Source organism: Enhydra lutris, unplaced genomic scaffold (assembly GCF_002288905.1).
Source record: "Enhydra lutris kenyoni isolate GAN:26980312 unplaced genomic scaffold, ASM228890v2 scaffoldscaffold30, whole genome shotgun sequence".
Lineage (NCBI taxonomy): Eukaryota > Metazoa > Chordata > Mammalia > Carnivora > Mustelidae > Enhydra > Enhydra lutris.
The window spans coordinates 12,644,186-12,669,327 of record NW_019154114.1 but is presented as its reverse complement, the minus strand read 5'-3'; the positions used below and the strand labels follow the sequence as shown (position 1 = coordinate 12,669,327).

Here is a 25,142-nt window from a genome sequence, read left to right as displayed (position 1 = left end):
GCACACCCACACCCACATACAAAACTAGTAACATTTCCCATTTTAGTCATGATCGCTTTCTTTTTTTTTTCTAATTTTTTTTTAAATTTATTTATTTGACAGACAGAGATCACAAGTGGGCAGAGAGACAGGCAGAGAGAGAGGAAGGGAAGCAGGCTCCCGGCCAAGCAGAGAGCCCGATGTAGGGCTCGATCCCCGGACCCTGGGATCATGACCTGAGCTGAAGGCAGAGGCTTAACCCACTGAGCCACCCAGGCGCCCCTCATGATCGCTTTCTAAAGAAATTTAATTCATCCTTCTGCCATCATGTCATTGCCCTGTGATTTCCTCCTGATCACGTCCTGTCTTGATCTCTTTGCTTCTAGAGGCAGATCGATGTAAACTGTACTGCAAGGCGGAGAACTTCGAATTTTTTTTTGCGATGTCTGGCAAGGTGAAAGACGGAACTCCTTGCTCCCCAAACAAACAGGATGTTTGTATCGATGGGATTTGTGAAGTAAGAGGACCTTTGTTTTCTGGGCTGTGTCATCACGCTTGTGTTTCCTCCTACCAAACGTGTACCGTGAGAAGTGGCACAAGAGATTCTGTGTCTGGAGAAAAGGCAGCTTAGGGGAAAAGGCCAGTGTTTGCAAACTGGATGCGTAGACTGTCTCTAACGTCCCCACTGTCGCTCTGCAGGACCATCTGACATTCTTAGCTCCTCTTCCCCCGTCTCCGCAAGTATGCAATGGAGAGGATGACGTATTTATTACTCCACGCAGTAGTTGCAAAAATTAAATAAGAATGTAAAGGAGAGCAGTGAACTTCCACTGCATGTTTGCTAAGTGTGTTCACTGTGTGGTCAGAGCCTCACAGACGTGTTTTGACATAGGACTACTATTTCCTGCCAATTGGTCTTCCTTTTAATTCCATTGTGTGTGTGGTGAGGGTGGAGGGATTATGTGGGGGGCTCAGCATTTTATGTTTCAGCAGGAGAGCTGGCCCAAATCAGCTCACCTGCCACTAGTAGCAGCAGTGACTTGGGGTTCCAGTTTTCCCGATGAGGAGTCCCAGCAAACTTTTGATGCATTCTGCAACTGCCCTAGTCCCGCATCTGGTAAAGGCAGAGGAGTGATTTGAACCCCCAGACTTGAGGCTCTGCTTTTAACCCTAAAGCTGTACTATCTTTCTAATGTTCTGAAGGTAGAGCCCCCATTATCTCTTGGTTATTCGTAGCCATTGGCTTTTCTGATTTTTCTCACTTTGTTGTTGTTGTTATTTTATTTTATTTATTTTATTTTGTTTTTTGTCACAGCCAGTGGGATGCGATCATGAACTTGGCTCTAAAGCAGTTTTGGATGCATGTGGTGTTTGCAAAGGGGATAATTCGACTTGCAAGTTTTACAAAGGCCTGTACCTCAATCAGCATAAAGCCAACGGTAAGAGATGCCTGTGGTTTCATCACTGTGGCTTTGCCACTGAGCAAGTTCCCGTCAACGCTGGCCATGACCGAGCTGTTTCCCAGCTCCCCTGACACACACAGGACAATGGCTTTGATACCTCCCAAGAACAAGGAGGATGGGTTCTCAGTGTGAGGAGTTCCGTCAACACGCACAACTCTGAGATGTGTCGATCAAATGCCCTTTACTTTGCCGTGTGTCTAATGTCCCACAGGCCTTTGGTAAACACAGAACGGATTTTTTTTTTTTAAAGATTTTATTTATTTGACAGACAGAGATCACAAGTAGGTAGAGAGGCAGGCAGAGAGAGAGGGGGAAGCAGGCTCCCTGCTGTGAGCAGAGAGCCCGATGTGGGGCTGGATCCCAGGACCCTGGGATCATGACCTGAGCTGAAGGCAGAGGCTTTAACCCACTGAGCCACCCAGGCGCCCCACACGGAACGGATTTTGAAACTTACAGTTCAAGATGTGAATCATGATCCCCACTCACGACATCAGATGACTATTGGAAGCAATGATCTAAACGAATCTTGAGTAAAATGAAACCTGGAGCCCTGTTGCCCAAGTATCACTACTGAGGTCATGGCGCTAAGTTTCTTCCGAGTAGATTAAAGATAAAAAGGGTTCTTGAGTTTCGTGGCCTTGGTTGTTCTGGAAGGAGGAAGTGTGTACCTCTTGTCCACACACACGTGCTTGGGAAAGGAGCACACACTTTCTTTCTGGTGTTCCTTCCTCCTGAAAAATGAAAAAAATTATTTATCTGTACTCCGTAGAGTAGGAATGAATGTCCGTTCATGATTCAACAACTCTGTTCTGTAAAAGTGGACATCGCTGTTTCTCTGCACATTTTCAGCCCCATTTCTGCAGTGTGCATCATGGAAAACAGCACTGTTCTGTTCTTCCCATTTAGCATATTATCCAGTCGTCACCATCCCAGTGGGGGCCCGAAGCATCGAGGTCCAGGAGCTGCAGCTCTCTTCCAGTCACCTTGCAGTCAGAAGCCTGGGTCAGAAGTACTACCTCACGGGGGGCTGGAACATCGACTGGCCCGGAGAGTTCCCCTTTGCTGGGACCGTGTTTGAATACCAGCGGACCTTCAACCACCCAGAACGCCTGTATGCGCCAGGACCCACCAACGAGACGCTGGTCTTTGAAGTAAGCCCCTTCTGTTCGTTTAGCGCTCTACACCTCCTGCTACGTTTACAGTGATGGCCCCCCTTCGAGCTAGCTTGGAGAACGCCTCTCCCTTTAGCTCAGATTTGTTTCCTAATAAGCTAAGTTGCAAAGTGCAAAGAGGAAGAGACAGGATCCCCATTCTGGGGAAGACAGCAGGAGGCCAGTGGATCTCAGAGAATGCACAGATTTTCAGACCTACATGCCTACCACTCAGCCTTGCCCTTGACTGCCGTGAATGCTAAGGAACGCAGTAGGAATGCTTTTTAGGTAATTCCATATTGTCCGCGTCTGCCATTCGGATAGCCCATTGGAGTTACTCAGCACACCGGTCGCCTGGCCTGGGACCAGTAGAATGATAGAGTAGAAAGAACACTTGCTTGAATGCCAAGAAAGTTGTTTTTTTTTTTTTTTTTTTTTTTAAGATTGTATTTATTTATTTGACAGAGAGCTCACAACTAGGTAGAGAGGCAGGCAGAGAGAGAGGAGGAAGCAGGCTCCCTATGGAGCAGAGAGCCCGATGTGGGGCTCGATCCTAGGACCCTGATAGCATGACCTGAGCCAAAGGCAGAGGCTTTAACCCACTGAGCCACCCAGGCGCCCCTGCCAAGAAAGTTTTAATCAGAGCAAATCACCTTCCTTGTGTGGGTTGGGTTCTTGTTTCCTTCAAGATAGGAGAAGAAAAATGAGTGGGTCCTGGTGTGCCAGTTGTCTGCTGGTGACTCTGCGGACAAGCATCTCACGTTCATTTTCCTCATCTGCGTCGGTGTCTCTGAGGTTGCGTTTTCTGTGCGCAAAGTGGGGCCGATCGCTGCTCCCAGAGGCAGTTCCGTTTGCCTCAGGTGGTGTGGGAGCCGTGCTCGCGAGGGCCGAGGTTACCAGACACTCCAGATCATCTTCCTGTGTTTCAGTTTCTCACCTAGAAATTGGGAGAGAAAACTTGCCTCGTCAACTCGCTAGAAAAATAAGCAGTGAAGTGGGAGACGGGTGAAGAGGCTTGCCTAACACACAGCTAGGGAAAAAGCAGAACTGAGCTGGAGTCCGAGTGTTTTCCATCTACGAGTATTTATTTATTTATTTTTTTAGATAGTGAGTGTATGAATGCGGGGGAGGGGCAGAGGGAGAGGGAGAGAGTCTCAAGCAGACTCCATGTCCCGAGATCAGGACCTGAGCTGAAATCAGGAGTCAGACGTTTCCCCGACTGAGCCACCCCAGCACCCCTCCCTCCATCTATAAGTATGATGTCTACACTCCAGTCATGCCGCTCTCTTCTCAAATAAAGGAAACTTCGGCTTAATTTAACTAGTAGTATTTAATGCACTGCCTTTAAACATTTACTAAGAAAGACAAGTAGAAGACCGTTGAGGAAAAAAACATGTCTCTTTGGATTCTAAGTCAGATGTTGTATACCTAGTATGGTTAAAAGGAACAATCTTTTTTTTTTTTTTTTAAGATTTTATTTATTTACTTGACAGAGTGAGCGAACACAAGTAGGCAGAGCGGCAGGCAGAGGCAGAGGGAGAAACAGGCTCCCCGCTGAGTAGGGAGCCCAAGGCAGGGCTTCATCCCAGGACCCTGGAATTATGACCTGAGCCAAAGGCAGACACTTAACTGACTGAGCCACCCAGGAGCCCCAAGAGGACAGATTCTCAACTAACTATGTAACTTGAACAAGTTATCGGGTTAGGATTCTTAACATCCTTGTCCCTTCATGTCCATATTTATAAAATGGGTGGACAATACTAGCTAAGTGTTAGGGTTATTATAAGGATACTTGAAGACAAGTTCAGTGCTTACAAAGACCTTGTCACATAATGGTATAACCACTCATCACTTTGCATTCTGAACTTCTCACATATGTATTTTTTTGAAGTCTAGATCTCAAGGGGGTGCCTGGGTGGCTTAGTTGGTTAAGCATCTGACTCTTGATCTCAGCTCAGGTTTTGATCTCAGGGTCATGAGTTCAAGCCCTGCACTGGGCTCCATGCTGGGTGTAGAGTCTGCTTAAAATAAATAAATACATAAACAAACTGGTAAAAATCGAAATCTCGGACCATGGCTAGCAAACTCATGACTACCAGCCACATCCAGCTCCCACATCTGTGAAATACTGAAACAAAAATGGATAGATGCTTTAATATCAGGTGATTTCTTACAAAAATCAAGATTTGAACATCTCCTAACAGCAGGGAACTTCTGGTCCCAGTAGCTACTTGAGTTTGCAACCTTGGTTCTAGATGGTGACTATGACTTAATTCATTTAAATTCCTATTATTTTGTCACTTGAGATATTAGGTCCTGTCACCTCTGTCTGTGTGGTGGGACATCCCTCAGAGACCTCCCACCACTTACTTGAAGAGAAGCTGCATACAGTTAGAAAAAAGTCTCCCAATCCTCTCAACTCTTCCATTTCAGAGATGAGAGCAGGAACTCCAAATCAAACTGGACTAAAGGGGTCCTAGGACAGCTCAGTAGGTTAAGAGTCTGCCTTTGCCTCAGGTCATGATCTGTGGTCCTCCTTGGGTTTCTACTTCCTGCTCAGCAGGGAGTCCGCTTCTTCCTCTCTCTCAGCCTCCTCCCCGCTGCTCATGCTCTGTTTCTCTCTCTCTCTCTCTCAAATAAATTAATAAAATCTTCAAAAAAAAAAAACCTGGACTAAGGGTGGTTGGAAGCTCAGCAGTGGGTTGAACCGCTGGAATTAAACTTTCATTAAACCTAACGCACAGAAATGGAATTCTGATTCAAGATTTCTGGATATTTTTTCAAAACTTTTTTTTTCTAAAGTTCTTTTTTTTTTCTATCAAGTATTTGAGCAGGAAACGTCTCTTCCTTCTCTGCAGGAAGGTTGTATTTTCTTTCGAGAGGTGTATTTAGCTTGCAAGGTATTCGTTTTAGAGCAACAACGCTTCATTAGTTTTGCCAAGAGGCCTTTGATCCATCTATGAGCAAATGTACACAAATCAAGGTCTGTGGCTGCAAAAGGACCTAAAGTCAGGAAGTGGGGTGAGATGCCCCTCACGGCGCCTGCCGTAGCGATCAGAACAAAGTGCAAATCACTCCCGGGGAGAAAGACATGTTTTACTATTTCATGACAAGCAACCATTTTTGGTCATTGTTTCTCTCTCCAGTCTTGTTCATAAACACAAAGCTTCTCGAGGAGGTTTTCACAATCCTGCCTGTAATTTAAGGTTTGCCATTAAACATATATTATCTGCAGGAAAACCACAACAAAGAATAAGACAAGAAATAAAGGAACAAGCAAAGCAGAATAACAGAGTTCCCTCTTGCTTTCATCTTTGGGACCTGAAATAATATCCCCTGGCTTTGTCTGCAGTGATGAAATTAACCAGATAATTGACATATTGTCACTGAACATTGTACCAGCCTGGGGCTAAGGATTTTTGTTTATGCTTTGCTTAATTTAAACAACTGCTTATCTCATTCATCCATATTATGTTGCCCTGACCCACAATCTTTGGCATGTTTATCAGGTCTTTAATTTTTCCTGATGGAGCGATTTTTGAGAAAGGGAAGGAGGACCTCAATTGGTGATGGAGTTCTCCAAAATTGGCCAGGTCTGTCACCTCTCTCCTTGCAAAGACAGACACCTCCTTGAAAATAGGTCAAAATAGGGGCACCTGGGTGGCTCAGTGGGTTAAAGCCTCTGCCTTCAGGCTCAGGTCATGATCTCCGGGTCCTGGGATCGAGCCCCTCATCGGGCTCTCTACTCAGCGGGGAGCCTGCTTCCTCCTCTCTCTGCCTGCCTCTCTGCCTACTTGTGATCTCTGTCTGTCAAATAAATAAAATCTTTTAAAAAAATAGGTCAAAATATAAGGAGAAATACTGGCTAACTCTAACTAAAATTATAAAAATGTAAAGTCTTTCCTAGGTCCAACCACATATGTATTATTTTAAATAATTCTTTACTATTACAGGGATAGAATAAGAGCAATAATATCTATTAATACAAGGCTATAGTTTTGCCACAAAGGATTAAGGTCACATTTGCTAGCTATTGTTATACAGAATCTTGTTTTATGGACTCATTCTACTTACAGACGGGAAGAAAGCTTAAATTAACATCTTAGGAATGTGACCTGTCTGAAAATAATCTAGAGGGAAACTTGTATGATTAATTGGACATGCCTTGCTTGTATTTTTAAAGGAGTTATGGTTTCATTCAAAAGTTGCAACTATGTTAGCAGAAAAAGAGAAAATCAAATCTAGTAACCTAGTATTATGTCTATTTTATCTTTTAAAAGAATTTAGGTTAATGACTTTAATATTTAAATTATACTTTATTGCACTCAGGGGGACATCGTCAAATTTCTGGTCAATTTTTATCACATATTCATACCTTTCCAAACTCAGTAGAACACAGTGATTTTTTAAACTTAAAATCACAATAAGCAATAACTTACATTTTCCAAAATGAAACTATATATCTGTATCCAAGTAATCCATGACTATATTCTTTAAAGGAAGTTAAATAAAGTTCACGTGCCTTTCCGTACAGCTATGGATTGAACCAAAATGAATACTTTGGGAGCCAAAAATATGTTCACTCCAATATAAAAATGTTGAATGTGTTTTAACAGCCCTGTGGGATGTTGGAATCAAAGTGTGGGAACCTACCAAAATGAAAAATGCTATTCCATCCACAGAAAGTATAAGTCTATGAAAAAAAGCACTTTCTCTCTTGGCCTCTTAAAATTACTGAATGTTCACTAGGTTCTTACTATAGTATAAAATTTAGCAGAAGGGTATGTTTGTCAAAATACGTGGGGATGGCACTGGGGGGGAGGGATGGATAATGTTTCTCTCCTTCATATGTCTCAATCAGATCTTCCCAGTATCTTAGCTAGCTCCCATCTTCAACCACCCTGGTGTGTGTTGAGCTAGATACCTACCTTCAGAGCAGTTTTCCTTTCTTTGCTTCCATGTCTGATAAAAGGAAAATTAAGCCAACATTCATTGGGTGCCCATTATATGCCCAGTCCTGTCTGAGGCATTGAAGATGCACAAATGGTTATGACATAAATTAGGTTGCCAAAGCATTGTGGTCTATAACGAGTGAGTGTTGATGTGGATCCCATTCGTGTTGGAAGCAACATGGGTTAGAACAGGGATATATATAAACCGTGGGTTCTGTTATTCCCCTATGTTGCTGTGCATGAGTCAGTCAAACTCCCTGGGTCCCAGTCTTCTTATTTGAGAAATGAGGCTAGGCTCATGTCTTCCCCTACATCCTAGGGCAGTGTCCTGAAAGGCTTTTATAGCACCCCAAGCCCCATAAGAACAGAAAGAAGACTTGCTCCTCTTTGTGGCCTCCCAACTGGCACGATATCTGGGACATTGTAGATAACCCCTCTCCCCCGCAAAATGTTTACTGAATAAATGGCATCCAGTGATAAAATATATTCATTCATTGAAAGAATAGAATCTTCTTTCCAACTTGAGAAGTCATACATGCAGGTGAGGAAGAAAACACATGACTGGATGGTGGCTGCGTTTGGGAAGGGGGGAGCAGAGCATAATGAATGAACTTGTTGAATAGTTACATTGTACACTTGAAAAAATATAACATCATGTGCCAGCTATACTCAAATAATAATAATATCAATAAAGCAAACCAAAGGAGAACTTCTGACCAAAGTCAGGAGGGATAGGCCGAGAGGCCAGCCTTCTCCTTCACCTGCTTCCAGCCCCTGCTGTCCCAAACCACGGTCGCAATCCGAAGTTCTCTAAAGAGATCTGAACTTCTGCAGTTCGCGTTTTAAAAACCACTGGATTTCATCATCTCTTAAGACTAGTCTTAAAACTGTACAGTTTCAAGTTAAGTAAAGTGAATAGCACTTAAAGGATTGAAATTTGATCTCCTAAATTATATTTGAGGAATCAGTAGGCTTCCTAAAGTGCTGGCCTTTCCCAGAGTGGATGATGTGCATGTAAGAAGTTGCTGACCGGTTAGTTTACAACAGATTTAGCTTAATGTGGGACAGTAGCAACTTGCCCTCCCTGGGTGGTGGATTTACCAGATCTTTTCACTTTTTTTTTTTTTTTTTTTTTTTTTTTTTGTGGGCATAGCCTAGTGCAAGGCAAGGGTAATGCAATCCTGGGAATAATTGACTGCTGTCAGTTAACCTGAAGAAATAAGCACATGGCCCAAGACCAGAGAGAAGTGTCTTCTGTGTCTGGTTCTTTTTACATGTCGAAACCTTCTAGAATGTCTTCATAGGGGAGCTCAGTTTAAACTAAATGGAAAACAGACCTTCAGTTCTATCACTGAGTCACCCAATTTAAAATGCAGTCTCTGTTACATTCATTCTCCCTGGAACCCTGACTCCACATGTTTCAATGTTTGCAACAGGTGGATGTCAGTTTAAACAGAGCTGGCCCCATTGATTTCCTCGGTGGCCAAGGGAAACTCCTAAGGGTAATCAAGGATTTATATGATTGTCTTAGGCCTTAAATTTTTAAGGCATTATTTAAGTCAATCAATCAAGTTTTTATTTTGAAGTACATTTACATATATACATGTAAATGTCTGGAAGAAAAGAAGCTAATTTTCAGGACCGTGTATTAAATTTATGCATTGCCCAGGAAAAAGTACTCATACACACACACACACACACACACACACACACACACACACACCCCAGAAAAAAAAATCAATATTGATTTGGCAATCATATGCTTTCTGAGATCACTACAGAGACAGATATTATAAACTAGATAATTTCCACATATTTCTTCTATTCAACTATTCCCCACAACATAAGTCTGGCATAAAATCTGAAGACTTTCTTATTGAACTAGTGTGCTCATTAGTCTTCCGAAGGATTGAAAAGTCAGCTTGTGTGCTAAGTCTTTTGGACATTATGTATGGACTGCACCAACTTGGGTTTATTTTATTGGCTTTGGGAACACAAGGAAAGCTAAACGTATTACTTCTTTACCCCCATGTAGCTAGTTTGGGTGTGTGAGTATGTGTGTGTGTTGTGTAAGGAATTTTTTTTTTTTAATTTATTTGACAGAGAGAGACACAGTGAGAGAGGGAACACAAGCAGGGGGGGAGTGGGAGAGGGAGAAGCAGGCTTCCCACTGAGCAGGGAGCTGATGTGGGGCTCGATCCCAGGACCCTCGGATCATGACCAGAGCCGAGGGCAGATGCTTAATGGACTGAGCCACCCAGGCACCCAAGGAATTACATTTTGAACAATTTCACAGAAATGTGAAAACGGAACATCAGAGTTGAAATTCACACATGCTTTTGTTGAAAAATAGTCACTTGGGGCGCCTGGGTGGCTCAGTGGGTTAAAGCCTTTACTTCAGCTCAGGTCATGATCCCAGTGTCCTGAGATGGAGCCCCGCATCGGGTTCTCTGCTCAGCGGGGAGCCTGCTTCCCCCTCTCTCTGCCTGCCTCTCTGCCTACTTGTGATCTCTCTCTCTCTCTCTCTGTCAAATAAATAAATAAAATCTAAAAAAAAAAAAAAAAGAAAAATAGTCACTTAATCTGAGGTACACAGATGTCAGGCTTTTTGAGGATAGATGGAAACTTAATATTTTTTCCAAGTTGAGGTTGAGATAGGAGTCATGTAAGGTCATAGATTCTGTACTTTGTCCAAGCACTGAGCAAAAGGCCCGTTTAACATAAGTTATAAAAGACCTTGGTCATAAGAATTAAAAACACAAAAAATTGGGGCGTCTGGGTGGCTCAGTCCGTTAGGTGTCCGACTTTTGGTTTCAGCTCAGGTCATGATCTCAGGGTCTTGGCATCGAGCCCTGAACTGGGCTCTGAGGTCAGCGTGGAGCCCGCCCGAGATTCTCTCCGACCTTCCTCTGCTCCCCACCAGCTCACACACACTTGCACACTCTCTCTCTCTCCCCCCAAACAAACAAATGAATCTTTTAAAAAACACACAATTTTTTCATGATAAGGTGTCCCCTTAGAGATGACACATTTTTTAGAAGTGACTGAAATTTAGCTTTTTTGCCAGTTGATGCATCCTCTCTCCCCTCCTTCTTCCTATTCTCCCTTCTGGCTCTTTCTTCGACTTCCTGTCTCCCTCACTTTCTTTCTCCCTCTCTCTTTCGAATACACACACAACAACCCAGTCATACTCGGCATCACACCTCCCCGCCGTGGGAGGGAAGGGGAGGAAACTCATCGTGACTGTGTCATTGTACAGTCGCCTCATCTCTGCGCGACAAACAGGACTCAGGATGATGTGATCACACAGGTTGCTCTTTGGAGACTGAAATAGGATCCCCTGTGTTTTGACGGCATTCGTTCCTTTTTGAAAATTCTTAAACATAGAAGCCCTCTTGCATGTTGAGGACTTGCTTCCTCCGTGGGAAGCAGCACAAGGGATGTTGAATTCGTGGGAAGCCCGTTGCATTTAAGAGCGTGACAGGGGAGAGTCCTGCCACTGACAGCGACCGCTGCCTTAAGTGAGGCCAGCGAGGGAGAAATCCGTGAGCCACAGGCCAGTTTCAAGGCAGAAAAAGACACCTCAGGAAAATTACTATAATACACAACTTCTTCCACGCTGAGGCCGACGGGGATGGCAGGGCAGCGGGGAGCAGGTGGACGGGCGCCGTGATCGGTGAGGCGGCCGGGGTGTGACCTTGTCATCGGGCTCCTGCCTGGTGTCCCTGCTGTCTGAATTCTCCACCACCACCACCCCCTGCCCTGGGGCGAGTGGTGGATGTGAGTAAAAATGGGCCTCAAGATAAAAACAGCATAAGGGAGAGGAGAGGAGCCAAGAAGCATGGACTTGAGGGAAGACACAAAACCCAAAAGAGGCAAAGACCTAATGGAGAATTAATTCGGAACAGATGAGAGAAACCTCAGGCTCCTGAGGACGATTCCGAAGGGCTGTCCTGATGCCACCTCATTTGTCTAGAGGCTACCATCGGCTGTTTGAAGCGTGGGCCCCCCGTTAATTCCTGGCAAATACTTGTGTGACGGGTCGGAGGACACTATTTCTCTTCATTCAACTCCGAGGAATGCAGGCGGGTGGAATTAGACCTGTTGTCGAGGCTCGGGGTCGAAGCTGCCTCATAGATGCATTTCCCAGTCCCTGGCAGAGCCTTTGTGCTACTGCCGTCGTCCAAGCTGAACCCCCTACCCCAACCCGCCAGCATAGCCCTGCTGATCCCCAGTGGTGTCCTTCCAGCCTGGAACAAAACAAGGCAGAGACAACAGGCAGTGCTGTGACATCACAGGGGCTTCCAGAAATCACAGCCCCTTACAAAACCAGGACTCCACACCACAGAATTGTCCCTTCCCCAAGTGTTGCTCAACAGGTAAGGTCCCGTGCGAGTCACAGTTCATCCGGAAGGGCCAGCCTACAGAACCTATCCTAGTTCCGCTGTCACAACTGCGGGTTCATAAAACGTCCAGATAAACCCAGGGGAAGATGGATTGAGGAGATTAAAAGTCACATGTGCTTAAACCACACCGGAGCACGGTCAAGAAATCCAAGTTCCAGGTTTGAACCCAAAGCGCGATGCAAATGTTCTAGCATGCTGTTGAAGCCCAGGGACAGAATGCTTCCCAGGGCTCCCACAGTTTTTAGAATTTTGAAGTGTGGTCCTAGACATCGTGTTTCAGAGTTGGAGAAAGAATGTGGTAAGAGATAAGGTGTCAAGTTTTGGAGTCAGACCTTATCAGAGACTTGAGTCCACGGTTGCACTTCAGTAGCTGGTGGCCCTGAAATGAGTCGAGACGCGTACAATCCTTTGGCGTGGAAGAACCACACTAAGCACCGCTCTTATTTCAAAGCCATCAAAGCCTATCTGCAAGTCTCCAATTTACTTGAGAGAATTAGGACTTTTTTTTTTTTTTTAAGGCCTTGAATGAAGAGTGTCTGGGTGGCTCAGTGGGTTGAGCCTCGGACTCTCAATTTCTGCTCAGTCCTGAGATCGAGCCCCACCCGGGGCTCCATGTCCAGCGTGGAGTCTGCTTGGGATCCTCTTCCTCTGCCCTCACCACCGCCCCCCCGCCCCGCAAACTAATGAATTAAATAAATCTTTAAAAAATAAAGATTAAAAAAATAAAAGGCCTTACATGAAAAAAAAAAATTACAAAACGGATTAAAGGCATTTCTAGTTTTAACATTGTAAATGAAAAGCGGGAGCGAAAGAAAGCCGTTTATCCAAGATGACTCGGTGGGTCCTTTGTTTTAACATTGTGTGCCCTAAGCAGACACTGAGCCCCCCACTTCAGTGGACAGTTGGTAGAGTCCAGTCTGGCTGTGGTTTTCCAAGTTAAGAAGCTGTAAATTTTATAACTCTGCACCCTGCGGTCAGAGCTGCTGAATGTTTTGTCTGAAGTCAGGTGGTTCGTGTGTTAGAGGTGGACATTAAACAGTTCTACTGAGGACCTGGAAGTAGTTACAGAGGTGGCTTGCCAGCTGTAAATTAGAGATCCAGTGCCAGTTGGCTGGAAAATTCTCTGGACTAAGTCCAGTTAAGTAGACTGAATCGCTGGCGGTCTCTGTAAATGTGTGCGTTCACCAGCTCGCCCAGCAGGCTGACACGCGGCGTGGGGGGGCTCAGAACAGAACTGTGACCTTGTGCCGCGGGCCAGGGTGGGGTGGCATTCCCGGGACCTGGAGGGTGGCTGTGTTCTCCGCTAGTGCCAAGAGCAGTTTCTGACTGCTTTCAGCAAGGTCACTGAAAATGCTTTAAAATAGATGGGAGTGGCAGGAACGGTGTTGATCCTCAGGTGGAGTCTCAGCTGTTTGGCTGGTACCCGTCTGGCCCCGGTGGGACAGTCTGTGCTCAAAGGCATGGCCATGGTCACACTGAGGTCCTTAGGGGCAGGCTCTCCTGACCAGAGGCTATGGTCTCTGGATAGGAACGGCCGGTGACATCAGTGTTAGACCACAGGGTCATTAAAAATTTGGACGATCTAAAATCGTGTCTTGAAACAGGGGCAGGTAACCACCGGAAGGTCCGGCAAAGCTGGGCTCGTGGACGTGGGACCAGCAGCGTCCACAGAGCCTCATGCTCAGAAGGACTCTGTGTTCAATTTAGTGCTCTGCTGTCACTAACTTGAAATTCTTAATTTTTTAAAGACTTTATTTATTTATTTATTTATTAGTGAGAGAGCATGAACAGGGAGAGTAGCAGAGAGAGAGAAAGAGAAACAGACTCCCTTCCCAGCGCAGGGCTTGATCCCAGGACCCCAGGATCATACCCTGAGCCGAAGGCAGATGCTTAACCAGCTGAGCCACCCAGGTGCCCCCGTATTTTTTTTTTTTTTTTAAACAAGAGGCCTCGTGTTTTCACTCTGCATCAGGCCCCACGATTTATGCAGCCGTTCTTTAGGGTAGGATTGATTTTTTTTTTTTTTTTTTTTAACAAAGTTCTGTTCTCAAGAACAAGGTGAAAGCCTGACCAACAGAGATTCTATTAGCTGGGCAGATGACCTGTTTCCAGAGGATTAACTATTTACAAGCACCAAACTGTGAGAGACACAATGATTGGTGTGTATTCTGCTCTTGGTCACTTCGTTCCTTGATACAGCATAAAGAAAAGGGCAGAGAATACCTTAATTATCCCTGAGAAGCAAATAATATGCTATAATTGGCAAATACTCATCTCTTATGTACTTGGCCTTGATGTCTATTTGTTTAAATAATTACTGCCTTTCAGAGGCCTGTATGAGCTGATGTTAGACTCTTAAATCCGCTTTCTGCTGGTTTGTACAAATATTGTTTTTCAGCCTACGTGATTGTGCACATGACTCTGCATGTGACTTTACAGCTACGTAGACATTATAGTCAAGCCTTAAGTCATTTCATTTTTTAAAGTGGAGAATCTTTTATTCATTTATGTGCTCACTGCATGCATTAATGTGTTCAGCAGACAAAATATAAATGATATGTCCTATATGCCACATAATCTTGTGAGTATTTATAGGAAGTTATATAAGTTATTTCTCTTCTTGCTTTGGCTGGCTAAGTAATCTTACTTGATAATATGAAATGGATTAGTTGCCTTCTTGGAATCCAGTCTTCTGTTTGGTGCTGTTCTACAGAAAGCACAAGAATTTTACTCTTCAAATGAACACTTATTCTTGATCTATTCCGAAAACTAGAAAAGGAAGGAAAACTTCCAAATTCATTCTATGAGGCCAGCATTGCCTTGTACCAAGACTAGAGGAAGACCCCACTAAAAAAGAGAACTACAGGCCAGTATCTCTGATAGGTAGGCAGAAAAATCTTCCATGAAATACTAGCAAACAGAATCCAACAAAATATTTTAAAAATCAATCACCATGATCAAGTGGGATTTATTCCCGGGTTGCAAGAATGGTCTGATTTTGGCAAATCAATCAACATGATACTTAATATTAATAAAAGAAAGTGTAAAACCGTCTGATCATTTCAGTAGACACTGAGGAGGCATTTGACAAAAGTGCAAGCACCATTCATGGGGAAAACCCTCCACGAAGTAGGTTTAGAGGGAACATGACTCAACATACTAACAAACATATGAAAAACCCACAGCTAATATCATCCTAAGGGAGGAAAAACTGAGGGCTTTTCCTCTATGGTCAGAACAAGACGGGAATGTCTGCTCTCAGCACTGGAAGTTCTAGCCACAGCAATAAGACAACAAAAAGAAAAGGCACTCAGATCGCAAGACAGAAGTAAAACTTTTGCAATTTGCAGATGACATGGTACTATGTATAGAAAACCCTAAGACTCCCCTCAAAAAACTACTAGAACTGATAGGCAAATTCAGTAAAGTCATGGGATACAGAATCAACATACAGAAATCTGTTGCATTCCTATACTCCAGTAATGAAGCAATAGAAAGAGAAATGAAGGAATCCGTTCCACTTACAGTTGCATGAAAAATAGTAAGAGAGGGACTAAGCCTAACCAAAGAGGTAAAAGATCTGTACCCTGAAAACTGTAAAATGCTGAGGAAAGAAACTGAAAGTGACAGAAAGAAGTAGAAAGACACTCCATGCTCATGGATTGGAAGAACAAATACTGTTTAAATGTCTGTATTACTCAAAGCAACCCACACATTTAATGCAATCCCTATTAAAGTGCCAACAGCATTTTTCACAGAGCTAGAGTAAACAATCCTAAAATATGTATGGAATGTACACATTTGTATGAAAGGACCCTGAATAGCCAAAGCAATCTTGAGAAAAGCAAAGCTGAAAGCATCACTATCCTGGACTTCCAAGTTCTATTACAAAACTATAGCAAACAAAACAGTGTGGTACTGGCACAGAAATAGACACATAGGTGAATGGAGCAGAGCAGAAAACCCAGAAACGATTCCACAATTATATGGTAAATTCATCTTTGGCAAAGCAAGAAAGAATATCCAAGGGGACAAAGACCATCTCTTCAACAAATGGCGCTGAGAAAACTGGACAGCCACCTGCAAAAGAATGAAACTGGACTACTTTCTTACACCACACATGAAAATAAATTCAAACTGGATTAAAAACCTCAATGTGAGACCTGAAATCATAAAAATCCTACAAGAGAACATAGGCAGTAACTTCTTTGATACTGTCCATAGCAACATCTTTCTGGGTATGTCTCCTGAGGCAAGCGAAAAAAAAAAAAAAAACTATTGGAATGACATCAAAATAAAAAATTCTGCACAGTGAAGAAAACTCAACAAAACTAAAGGCAACCTACTGAATGGAAGACGTTTGCAAATGACATATCCGATAAAGGGTTAGTGTCTAAAATATATTTTAAAGAATCATAGAATTCAACCCCCTAAAACCAAATAAGCCAATTAAAAAATGGATAGAAGACATGAACAGACATTTTTCCAAGGAAACCTATAGATAGCGAATAGACACATGGATTTTTTTTTAAAGTTTTATTTATTTATTTATTTATTTGAGAGAGAGAGAGAGACAGTGAGAGAGAGCATGAGCGAGGAGAAGGTCACAGGGAGAAGCAGACTCCCCGTGGAGCTGGGAGCCTGATGCGGGACTCGATCCCAGGACTCCAGGATCATGACCTGAGCTGAAGGCAGTCGCTTAACCAACTGAGCCACCCAGGCACCCGACACATGGATTTAAAGATGTTCCATGTCACTAACCATCAAGGAAAGCCAGATCAAAACTACAATGAGGTATCACCTCACACCAATCAGAATGACTACAACCAACAACACAAGAGACAACATGTGTTGGCGAGGATGCGGAGAAAGGGGAATCTGTATGCGCTATTGGTGGGAATGCAAACTGGTGCAGCCACTCTGGAAAACAGTATGGAGGTTCCTCACAAAGTTAAAAGTAGAGCTACCCTATAATCCAGCAATTGCACGATTATTTACACAACGAATACAAAAATATTAATTCAAAGGATACATGCACCCTGATATTTACAGCAACATTATCTACAAGAGCCAAATTATGGAAACAGCCCAAGTATCTATCAATTGATGAATGGCTATATAAGAGGTATGTACATAGGATGGACTATTACTCAGCCATAAAAAAGAACGAAATCTTGCCATTTGTAAGGACCTGGATAGAGCTAGAGGGTCTTATGCTAAGTGAAATAAGTCCATCAGAGAAAGACAAATACCGAATGATTTCACTCGTATGTAGAATTTAAGAAACAAAACAAATGAGCGAAGAGAGCAACAGAGAGAAAGAGGGGCAGACTCAGAAACAGAGTCTTACAGCGATAGTCACCAGAAGAGAGATGAGTGAGCAGGAGCCAAACAGGTGATGGGGTTGAAGGAGGGCACCCGTTGTGATGGGCACCAGGTGTTGTATGGGACTGCTGAATTACTATATTGTATGCCTGAAACTAATATTATACTGTATGTTAACTAGAATTTAAATTAAAAAATTTTTTAATTTAGAAAATTTTGTCCTTCAGAAGATCCTTACATATATCTGTTTGAAGTGTGAGGGAAGGTAGATGGGAAACCCAACATAAAAATTTGCCCCTTTGAGGGGAATAGAAATTCTCAAAGAAAACTTAAATTCTTTTTGTGATTCTGTGGCTTCTTGGCAGAAATTGTCACAAGATACTTGATTAATTAAGTGATGGCTACAAAGCTTCTTTAGGGAGTCATGTGATCTGCCCTTCCCCCAACCCACCCCAGATTTCACAGCAGCTTTTGATTTTCCTTTGATTTGACTTGCAGGTTCGAAGGCATTTTGGTTTTCATCCCTCTAGTAACTGTCAGCAAGTGACTTTCAGAATGCTAAAATGGCGCGGCCTTATCTTCTCTCCTGGAGAGTATGGCTTCTCCTCATCCCTAGAGCGCCATGAGCATGGAAATCAGAAGAGGTGATGAGGGAAGCTTAGACCAAGGAAGCCACAGTGGTGACAGGCAAAGGGAGACAGGGTCAGATTGGAGGTGCACTGGACATGAAGAGAATGCCATTTCCTGGTTGACGAGACAGAGGGTGTGAGACCAAGGAGATCGGGGTGCTTCCAACTTTTTACCTTGGCCTGAACAATTGAAAGGACTGGTTGCCATTACATGGGACTGAGAAGAACAGGGTACCGGGAGGACAGTCACGAGTTCACTGTCGTATGTTGATGTGCCTTTTATTTTTATTTTATTTTATTTTTTTAAAGATTTTGTTTATTTATTTGACAGACAGAGATCACAAGTAGACAGAGAGGCAGGCAGTGAGAGGGAGGAGCAGGCTCCCTGCTGAGCAGAGAGCCCAATGTGGGGCTTGATCCTAGGACCCTGGGATCATGACCTGAGCTGAAGGCAGAGGCTTAACCCACTGAGCCTCCCAGGCGCCCCTTGATGTGCCTTTTAAACATTCAAGGAGAGATGCTTCACAGGCGGCTGAATGTGTGAATATGGACCTCAGAGGATGGGTTTCATCTCCAGCTCTGCTGCCCAATAGGGCAGCCGCTATCCACACATGGTTATTTAAGTTTAGATTTAAATTAAATGCAAAGGTTTACTTAGTCATAGTCGTGTGCTATGTTCAGAAACCGCGTGTGGCTTGTGGCTTGTGGCTACCACATGGAGCAAAACGGGATTCTGGTCCGCTATCATCGTTGCAGAATGTTCTCTTGGAAAATACGGTGTGGAGTGATGGATTTGGGAATGGAAGCATGTGAACCGCACCTAAAATCAAAGCACTGGATGAAATCCCATGAAGGCGTGTGTAGAGATAAAGGAGAGGTCAAGAGGTTGGAGGTCTCTTTCATAATGATAGGAGATAAGGAGGATTCTCCAAAGATGTGAGGAATGAAGTTCTGTGGGGCAGGAAAAGAACTGAGAGAATGGGCTTCGGGTGGCAAACCAGGGAGGAAGTGATCGATTGTGTCTGGTAAGACGAGGCCCATCAACTCTTGGATATGGCAGGACGCCCTTGAGAGCACGGTTTCAGTGATGTGTTGGGGGCGACGCCTGATCCAGAAGGATCATGGAGGGAGGAGAACAGATACGGAGACAGAGTCAAGACAACTCTCTGAGGGATTTTTACTATAGGGAAAATAGCCTGGTGGAGAACTCAGACTAAACAGGGGCTGGGGTCAGGCGTCGTGGGTGAGAGTAGGAGGGCTGACGTGTATGGGTGCAGATGCAGAAAGAGGTCATGGGGGAGATCGTGGAAATTCTCTTCTTGTTGGCGGCACTGATAATTCTCTATGGCTAGCTGTACTGGAGGCTGAGGGACACTTGATATCTTGATTGGCTTTGTTTAATAGTAATGACACTTTAATGTGTCATTTGTTTTCCCTAAGCACATCCTGCTGTTCACAGCAACATTTTAAAATGGTTTTTTAAAATTATTATGTTAGTCACTGTACAGTACATTCGTGTTTGATCTAGTGTTCCATGATTCATTGTTTGCGTGTAACTCCCAGTGCTCCATGCTCTACGTGCCCTCCTTAATACCCACAACCAGGCTCACCCATCCCCCCCGCCCCCCCCCCTCTAAAACCCTCAGTTTGTTTCCCGCAGTTCATAGTCTCTCATGGTTCATCTCCCCCTCTGATTTCCCCCCCTTCATTTTTCCCTTCCTTCTCCTAATGTCCTCCATGTTATTCTTTATGTCTCACATGTAAGTGAAACGGTATGATAACTGTCTTTCTCTCCTTGACTTACTTCACTCAGCAAAATCTCCTCCAGTCCTGACCGTGTTGATGCAAACGTTGGGTATCCATCCTTTCTGATGTCTGCGTAATATTCCATCGTGTCTATGGACCACATCTTCTTTATGCATTCGTCTGGTGAAGGGCATCTCAGTTCCTTCCGCAGTTTGGCTACTGTGCACATTTACAGTGAAACCACAATCCATGTATGGCTTAGGTTCTAGATTCTGTCTAAAAGCTGAAAGTAGAATATATTTTTTCTGCCCACTGAAAGTGTATTAAGCCCCTCTCAAATCATCAGAGCGTCAGTCTTTCACACTCAAAAGGCAAGAACTACTATTTTCAATTCTTCTCACATTTCAATTGGGGACCCCTTTGCCCTTGTGGTAGTCAGAGTCAGGGTCTAGTTTGAATGGCAGACAATGGGGTAGTCTTAGGAAGTAGAGATAAATTAGTGGATTTCTCTATCATGCTTCACACTTGAACATGCGTCCCTTCCCCATGTGTGTGATACAGCTCCATGTGTTGTAAAATCATCCTGCCTTGTGAGCCTGACAGCTCACTACAACCCCTCACTACCACTCCACTGCCCCAGCATTTTATGGCCACATGTAGGGAGGTGCCCTCTTTTACTCTCTCCCTCTGAGATCTCTGTACAAAGAGATTCCGCTTAAAGGGATGCAGCACAAAGAAAACAGACACCCAAAGTGTTACATACGAGAATACTACTTTAATTAAAGAGGAAATTGAGTTGAAATATCAATGAGCATCAAGATTCTTTTCAGAATGAGGGGCGCCTGGGTGGCTCAGGGGGTTAGGGCCTCTGCCTTCAGCTCGGGTCATGATCCCAGGGTTCTGGGATCGAGTCCCGCATCGGGCTCTCTGCTCTAGTGGGGAGCCTGCTTCCCTCTCTCTCTGCCTGCCTCTCTGCCAACTTGTGATCTGTCTCTCTGTCAAATAAATAAATAAAATCTTTTAAAAAAAGATTCTTTTCAGAATGAAAATTCTGACTTTTCTGAGTTGTATGACATAGCCATAAAATTGTATGACATATCTGAAAATTCTGAGTTGTATGACATAACTATAAAAAGAAGAAAAAGACTAGAAAGATCTTCAAAAGTAAGACTTCTAGGACCTTGATTTTGAGGTTTCCCTGAGTGACTAAGGAGAACTTGGCATTTGTCCATCTTAATGGTAGTCACCTGTTGTGTTCTGTTTTGGATGGGGGCGCGGGGAGCAAAGACCCATCTCTCAGCCTGCTGGCTGTTTCTGGGAGGTACCAAGTGGTGGTCATACCACGGAATCTTCAGAGTAAGGCATAATATTCCTGGAGATGCTGAAACTAGCAGCGAAGTGGAAACCATTCTGTAGCATCCTGGGCAGTGGTTGGTATAATGAACAGCTACCACCCACCCAGCTCTGATTGAAGTGGGCTCTCACCAGACAGGGAAAGAGCCAGGGTTGCCTATTTTTAACTGGAAATCTGCTTTGCTTTGGGGGCACAAATGCCAGTCCTAGTGGTAAAGATTTTTCCACAAGACTCATGGGCCAGGAGAGAAACAGCTACTTATACTCATGTTTGAGATTGCAAGAAGGAAAAAAAGAAAAGCAGTACTTAAGAGTGCATCAGGAAGGGAGGCAAGCAATGTTTGCCTGCACCAGAAACAAAGTGATAGACTGCGGTATTCAGGCAAATTTTGTTGGTGGCCCTACATTCTATTTTAAGCTTTTTTGGGCTAGTCATCTGTGTGATCTTGTACAAGTTCTTTCTTGTTGGTTTTTTTTTTTTTTTCAATGAAAAAATGAGCAACTGCATTGTAGAGTTGTTATAGGACTGGTTTGAGATAATGCCTAGAAAGTGTCCAGCAGAGGGCCTGACATGTGGGACGTGCCAGTAAATGATGGCTCTTATGTTAATGGCCAGACCTTATAGGGTCAGATTTATGCTAAGTCCTTGTCCTTTTTTTTTTTTTATTCAAATTCCAGTTAGTTCATATACAGTGTAATATTAGTTTCCGGTGTACAGCATAGGGATTCCGTACTTCCATACATCACCCCATGCTCAGTCCCATCCCCTGTTTCATTCCCCCCCCCAACCTCCCCTCTAGTAACCCTCAGTGTCTTCTCTGGAGTTAAGACCCTGTTTCTTGGCTTGCCCCCCTCTCTCATTTTCTGCCCTTTGCTCATTTGTTTCTTCAGTTCCACGTGTGAGTGAAATCATACGGTATTTGTCTTTCTCTGATGGACTTATTTCATGTAGCACAAGACTTTCTAGCTCAGTCCATGTCCCTGAAAATGGCAAGATTTCATTTTTTTTTTTTTTAATGGCAGAGTAACACTCCACTGTATATGCATACACCATCTGTATCCATTCATCTGTTGATGGACACTTGGGCTGTTTCCATAATTTGGCTCTTGTAGATACCGCTGCTATAAATATCAGGGTGCATGTATCCCTTTGAATTAATATTTGTGTATTCTTTGGGTAAATAATAGTGCAATTTCTGGCTCATAGCTCTATTTTTAACTTTTTGAGGAGCCTCCATCTGTTTTACAGAGTGGTTCTACCAGCTGGCATTCCCACCAACAGCGCATAAGGGTTCCCCTTTCTCTGCAATCTCGCAAACACCTGTTGTTTCTTGTGTTGTTGATTTGAGTCATTCTGACTGGTGTAAGGTGATATGCTGTTGTAGTTTTGATTTGTATTTCCTTGATGATCAGGGACGTTGAGCATCTTTTTATGTATCCTAAGTTCTTTCAAGATTAAATCCATTCCAGTATATATATTACCAACCCCTACTTCTGATCCTGTTTCTTTTGGTCTTATCTGTTCATCCTGGTATAAAATCGACAGACACATTCTCTTTGGACAGACTCTCTTTGAAAATCCTACTGGAAACCTGCCTGGATTTTAAAATTGATGATAGGCAACTCTAAGTGGGGTATTCTGTGGTTTTTGGAGTGCCTCCCTCGTGCCCAGCTTCTACTGGCACCCAGGAGAAGGACTAAATTGTGGCCCAGGATAAATCTTAAAAATATATATATGGAGATTCAGTTTCAACATTATCTGTGAGGCACCACTGTGTGTTAGTACCATGCTAGGCTTTCAAGTTTAATCGGAAGGTTGAGACCTCATAATATAACCTTATTCCCTTCAATATATTGTAAAAAAAATTTCTTTTTGCTTTATTAATGGATATACATAGACTTGAGGGTTGTGGGCTTACGGCAAATGTCAAGTCATGTTTCCCTATTTAACGTCCATCTAATCACAGCTTTGATGGTAGGGAAATAAACATTTTAAAGTATCTAGGGAAAACTTGAACTCAACATAGAACATACTTGGGAACAATGGCATGAGCCAACTTTAAGGTCGAAATGTCATAAAAATATCTTTAAAATGTTCGGTGAGATTTCTGGAATTCCAGGGTCTGACCTGTCTCTCTACCTCTGGCTTGTGTCTACGCTGTCCAGGTCCTGATGCAAGGCAAAAATCCGGGCATAGCTTGGAAGTATGCACTCCCCAAGGTCACGAATGGAACTCAGCCGGCCTCAAAAAGGCAAAACCACGCCTGGACCACAGTGCAGTCCCCGTGCTCCGTCTCTTGTGGTGGAGGTAGTTGATTTTCCAATTCTGCCTTCCAAGTCTCTTCTCAGAACAGGTTCTGCAATCTCAGACCTCTTTAAATGGTATGATTTAAATAAGCAACAAAAGAACTGTCTTTTAGGGGACCCATCCCTGTAAAAAGCAAATATTAGTGTCCTCTTTAAGGATTTTCCTGTGGAGAAAGGCACTGAGTCTCAGAAAATTCCGGTCATTCATAACCAGGACTCACACTCATCTATCTGAATTTATGGGGAGGGGAGGAATAGACAAAAATATCTATTTATATTTTTCTTTTCAGCTTACAGTTTAGTTTCTCCCTGTGCTGACTTTTGTTAATGGTAAGAACCGCCCACTGAGGCTTGAGGTAGGCAGGGTGAAAACCAGTGAGAACAGGCACGAGGCAAACGTAAGCGTCTGTATTGTGTCACTCCATCCTCTCAGGGGCAAGGCTAGCAGAGTCTCTCTCAGGAGGGAAGTGTGGTAAATCTGAGAAATCACCCTCCTGAGGTTGGGAAAACAACAGCCAACTTCTCAGTGAGCAGAGGGCAAGCATTTTATTTAGATCCAGAAATTTCCTGTATTTCCTATATATCTGTGTAAGTCCATCTTTGTTACCCTTGCCCCTATGAGAAGAAGAATGAAAGTCTATAAACGGATCCATAAAACTGAAGCATGGAGGCCGGTCACTCATTTTCTCATTACCGAGCCTCTGGTGACAGTGGGTCTCCCAACTGTGTCCATCCCCCTGAGCACAATGGGGCATCTTGAACCAGACACAGAACAGAAATAGAGAAAATGAAGAAATTCTTTGGTCTGTAAGGCTTCCTCAGGTGCTCATGCTAATTAAAAAAATACAAGGAAAGACTTCTTTTTTAAATATATTAGATACTTGAGAAGTAATACATTTTTACAGAAATAGGTAAAGGGGATTAATGGGTGTGGTGCAAAAACAATGAATACTGTTACGCTGAAAAGAAATAAAATAATAAAATAGAAAAAAAAAGTACATATATCATGACAAGCCCCAAGTAATGTATAACATTGTTGCGTCATTATGTTGTACACCCGAAACTAATACAACACTGTATGTTATATGGAAAGAAAAGAAAACGTGAAATTACTGAAAGAAGTAATACATTTTTAGTAGTTCACATTTTAAAGGCAATATGCCATGCAGAAGAAAAAAAATTTACCCTAATCCTTGAATCAGCACATGCCAACATGGATACTTTTGTCTATGTCATTCTATTACTTTCTTATGCAAATGTAACAACACGTGTGCTAGATGTTCTCCTTTTGTATTCTTTTTTTTAAGGCACAGAAACCATTCTATCCATACGTGTTTATAATGCACTCTTTTTCACTTAGTCTTAAATTACAAGCAGTTTTTCCTGTATTAAATGCTCTTTGAGATCATTTGGAATAACTTTGTGGAATTCCAGGGAGAGCCCAGTTCCTTGAGAAGGAGAGAGATTCAGTCCATTTGCCACTTAGCGCAAATGAGTCCAACCAGAGGGAGGATGCTGGAGAAGAGCATTGTGGGATCCTCCCTCTTCCCTTGATGTAGCTGTCCCTTCGTGTGACTCGCAGAACGTAGTGTGTCCGAGGCATAGGAGAAGGAGAGTTCAAATGAATAAATGCTCTGGAAGTAAACAATTAACTTGAGGGAATCCCAGTGTTTGTATGTGCCTCCTCCAGGCAGACCTCCTTCAACCTAATCATTATCACAGGAGGGACTTTTCATTGTTTCTCAGATTCAATTTTAAGGAAAGGTACCATGTAAATATAAACCAACAGAATTCAAAGAGGAGGCAGCATTCCTATTTGGAGAGCCGACAG

General features: G+C 43.3%; 1 protein-coding gene across 2 annotated transcripts in view; it reads left to right on the top strand.

Annotated features, from left to right (window-relative positions):
* Nucleotides 1-25,142, top strand: part of LOC111152950 (ADAM metallopeptidase with thrombospondin type 1 motif 18) — a 136,335-nt gene that overhangs the window by 93,131 nt on the left and 18,062 nt on the right. For both annotated transcript variants that reach the window (XM_022511698.1, XM_022511699.1), the window contains 4 exons: nt 366-496; nt 1,295-1,418; nt 2,349-2,593; nt 23,171-23,312. In XM_022511698.1, coding sequence (XP_022367406.1) covers nt 366-496; nt 1,295-1,418; nt 2,349-2,593; nt 23,171-23,312 — 642 coding nt within the window. The remainder of the gene's footprint in view (nt 1-365; nt 497-1,294; nt 1,419-2,348; nt 2,594-23,170; nt 23,313-25,142) is intronic.